At 42.7% G+C, this 3,513-nt stretch overlaps 1 protein-coding gene across 1 annotated transcript in view; it reads right to left on the bottom strand.

Moving 5' to 3' along the window:
• Positions 1 to 3,513, bottom strand: part of LOC106806637 (tonsoku-like protein) — a 21,316-nt gene that overhangs the window by 16,099 nt on the left and 1,704 nt on the right. Inside the window, exons 2-5 of the mRNA XM_014808640.1 lie at positions 1,578 to 1,722; positions 1,135 to 1,254; positions 735 to 861; positions 251 to 420 (exon numbers count right to left, since the gene is read on the bottom strand). Coding sequence (XP_014664126.1) covers positions 251 to 420; positions 735 to 861; positions 1,135 to 1,254; positions 1,578 to 1,722 — 562 coding nt within the window. The remainder of the gene's footprint in view (positions 1 to 250; positions 421 to 734; positions 862 to 1,134; positions 1,255 to 1,577; positions 1,723 to 3,513) is intronic.

Below are 3,513 nucleotides of genomic sequence, written 5' to 3'. Positions count from 1 at the left end.
CAGAGATACATCTAGATACGAGTGCACAGAGATACATCTAGATACGAGTGCACAGAGATACATCTAGATACGAGTGCACAGAGATACATCTAGATACGAGTGCACAGAGATACATCTAGATACGAGTGCACAGAGATGGAGAATTTATAATAGTTACAATGCTATAACCACCATTGCGCCGTCGCCTGCACCGCCACCATCTCCACTGCTGCTGCTGCTAATAGTAGCTGTCAACGCTGCCCTCTGTTACCTGCTAGGTTGAAGTTGCATCTGTAGAGGTCGTCAGCGATAGAGTGCTTGTGCGCGATGTAGATTGCCTGCCTCATGAATTCCTCGCAGCGCTGCACGTCGCCGCGACGCTCGCTCACGAGGCCCAGGTTGAGCAGCAGCCGTGCCCGCATCTGCATGTATTCGACCGTCCTGTAGCACGAGACACGTGGAAAGAAAAGCTCGTGCCAGAGTGCCGTAAACACCCGCGTGCTCTACCCGGGTATTGCCGTTTTTTGTCCATTGAAACCGCTAATAATTTAAGTGGATAACCCAAGAATTGAGCATTTTGAACATGGAATTATTCATCGGACAGCTGGGAAACGGAATTGAATATTTTAAATTGTCAATTATTCATCAAACAGCTGTGGAATGGAATTCAATGTCTTTAGTAATTCATCAAATGGCAGTCATGTTGAAGTCTATCGTTCAACTATTTTGACTGCGATCTAATGTCGAGGACTTACTTGATTTCTTCCTGGATTTTTTCGGCAGTGTCAAGAGCATTCATGAAAGCTTTCCTTGCTTCCTCCAGTTGGCGTTTTGCTTCCTGTTGGTCTTCCATGACCTCTGAATGCTGGAAATGCGTCCGACCTAGGACATGGTCCATGTAATTTCAATATTGGAAGTTTTCACAGATATACCAAGTCTACGGTCTACGAACACAAGTTAATTTTAAGACTAATTTTGTTTCTAACAATGGGCCACAGTATGATAAGTACTAATAAAAAAAAACATTTAAAAATTCAATCATAGTTACTGGATTTATGACACAATACTATATCACACTGTACCACAATATTTCTATAACAAGTATTGCATAGTATATAAAAAGAATATAAAAAAACACGTCCAAAATAACATTACCAAGGGTGGCCCAAGCTCTCTGTTCTTCCGCTCCACTGTGTAGTAACCTTGCCAACTCCAAATGCTTCATCTGATGTTGTAGTGCATATTTAAAGTTCCCCAGTTCAGTGAAGCATTCACCTAAACCAATGACAGGACAGTGTATATAATGTACCTGACAGGAACTCCACAGCCAACTATCATTAAAATAGTATGGGCATGCTGCTTTGAAATAAACACTACGCGATATAACATAGCAAATACTTTTGAATGTGAACCTCTAAAGTGGAGTACAGGCAGAAATTCTATTGTCAAATATTGCCAGACATCATGAACGTATTATTGTGCTGTGTATCAAATATATGTACATTGACTTATGTTTATTTTTATGCACATTATTTAATGCCCATATACCTCCTATACGAAACTAAAAATAGTATGCTTAGAGAGACTGTTACACTAACCGATGCGTCTGTGTGCTATTGCTTGACCCATGCGGTCGGACAGAGCTTGGCAGAGATGCAGCTCCTCCTTGTGTTCACTTAGAGCTTCCTCATGTTCTCCACATCGTGATAGGATCTCACCGATGCCATTACAACACTCTGCAACCTATGAGCACATTTACCATCACAACATTAACCTGATTCCCTTCACAAAAATTCATTGAACACACACACACGGAACTCTCGATTTGAGCAACTTTGCAAATTCATTGTCACTATACTCAAATATGGCATGGTGTTTCTGCGTGTTCAATTCCAAATATTCAGTTTTTCAAGGTGGTGTATTCACTATTCAGTAATATATCTGCTATGAGGTGAGACTATATTTAGCTATATTTTTTGGATTGTGCGTTTTGGAGCAATAATTTCGCAATAACCCCTTTAAATATTATTTTTAGTATAATCTACGGTAGTTCTACTAGGGTAGATCATCATCTAGGGTAATGTATCGGATTGACTGGAGTGACGTTATGACATCTCTCAGAAGTTGTATACAAAGAGGTAAACCCAACAGTGGCAACACCAGAGTAGGGAATTACACTGACGACTCACAACGTCACTAGCCTGGCCAGGCTCTATATCATGTGATGATGTGTCACGTCGTGAGAAGAGAGAAGGCAACTTGTGGCTAGTAGGGAGTCACATTAGCCATAAGCTACTTTCTCGCTTCTCATTACGTGAAACTGACCTACTCATACTAGCGCCTAGCTCCAAGAAACGGTCTTTGCTAGGGTTTAGAAGACCGTTTCAAATTCTTGCCCATAAAAACTTGCAGTTGACTCGGTATCCAAACATCGCCACAGCTAGCGTCACATGTAATAGCTCAAACGATTCTATAAACCTCTGGCTTGCTCGCGGTAACTGGGCGCTACTAGGCGCTACTTATTTATCGAGTTATACCGTATTTTCTGAGATGAATTGGATGAAAACAAGCAGACAGCCGCCATGTCCGCCATGTTCGGTGCGACTAAATTCGGCAATGGACCTGATTTTCAGTGCGTAGGCCTAAACACAAGGCAAGTACATATCTTCGCAATGATAATTATTAAGTTGTTGTAGATTGATGTTTCCTGGTTTTCAATGTTTTAAAGGCTCACAATGCGCATCCAAACGCTAATTTCTCCAGTACTAGACTAGCAAATACTTCGTGACATGCATAATCAAACTACATTATGACAAAATAAACTCTAGTTGCTCCCATTTCACTGCGCGTTTGCTTAAAACCCACAAGAAAGAGGTGAGAAAACTGGCATTCTGGCGCAAACGCCGACTGTTTCCCAAACAAAATAGCCTCGAAGTGGTGATGTGACGTCACATGTTTTTATCTTTGCTGCGCCCGTACCGCTGTACCGCGGCACCGCTGCACGGTTGCTTGGAGATTGGGGAAACTGTCAACAAGTGCCGCGGAGCGACAGCGCTCATCTAACGTCTACTGCGGTGACTCTGTGGTGGAGTGGTGGGATTCTAGTAAACCCTGTTAGTCCCAAATGTGTTCACATACACGCCAAAACAGTGGAATGCACAGGGATGGTATCAGGAACCTTCTCAAAGGAATGTTCGTTGGGATCGTTATGAAAGTTGCCACGAGATGGCGCGTACGTTTAAGTGTCTTCAGATTAAAGGCCAAGCCACACTGCAGCGACAGCGACCGACCGTAACGACAAACGACTTTTCAGAAAATTAGAAACTATTGTTTCCTATGAGCCATTGCACACTGACGCGACAACGACCGGCGACAACCTCGACGACAAAAATATTTAGAAACGTTTCTATTTCCCAGCGACTTTCGCCGGCGACACTTTACAAATGGCCAATCACAGCCGTTTCTATCGGCACGTGACATTGCCATTACGTCATAAAATTATAAACCAATGCTAGCCAGGAAGTAGACTGGTCC

This window comes from Priapulus caudatus, unplaced genomic scaffold (genome assembly GCF_000485595.1).
Source record: "Priapulus caudatus unplaced genomic scaffold, Priapulus_caudatus-5.0.1 Scaffold171, whole genome shotgun sequence".
NCBI lineage: Eukaryota > Metazoa > Priapulida > Priapulimorpha > Priapulimorphida > Priapulidae > Priapulus > Priapulus caudatus.
The sequence above is the reverse complement of the archived record's forward strand: the minus strand, read 5'-3'. Positions and strand labels throughout refer to the sequence as shown.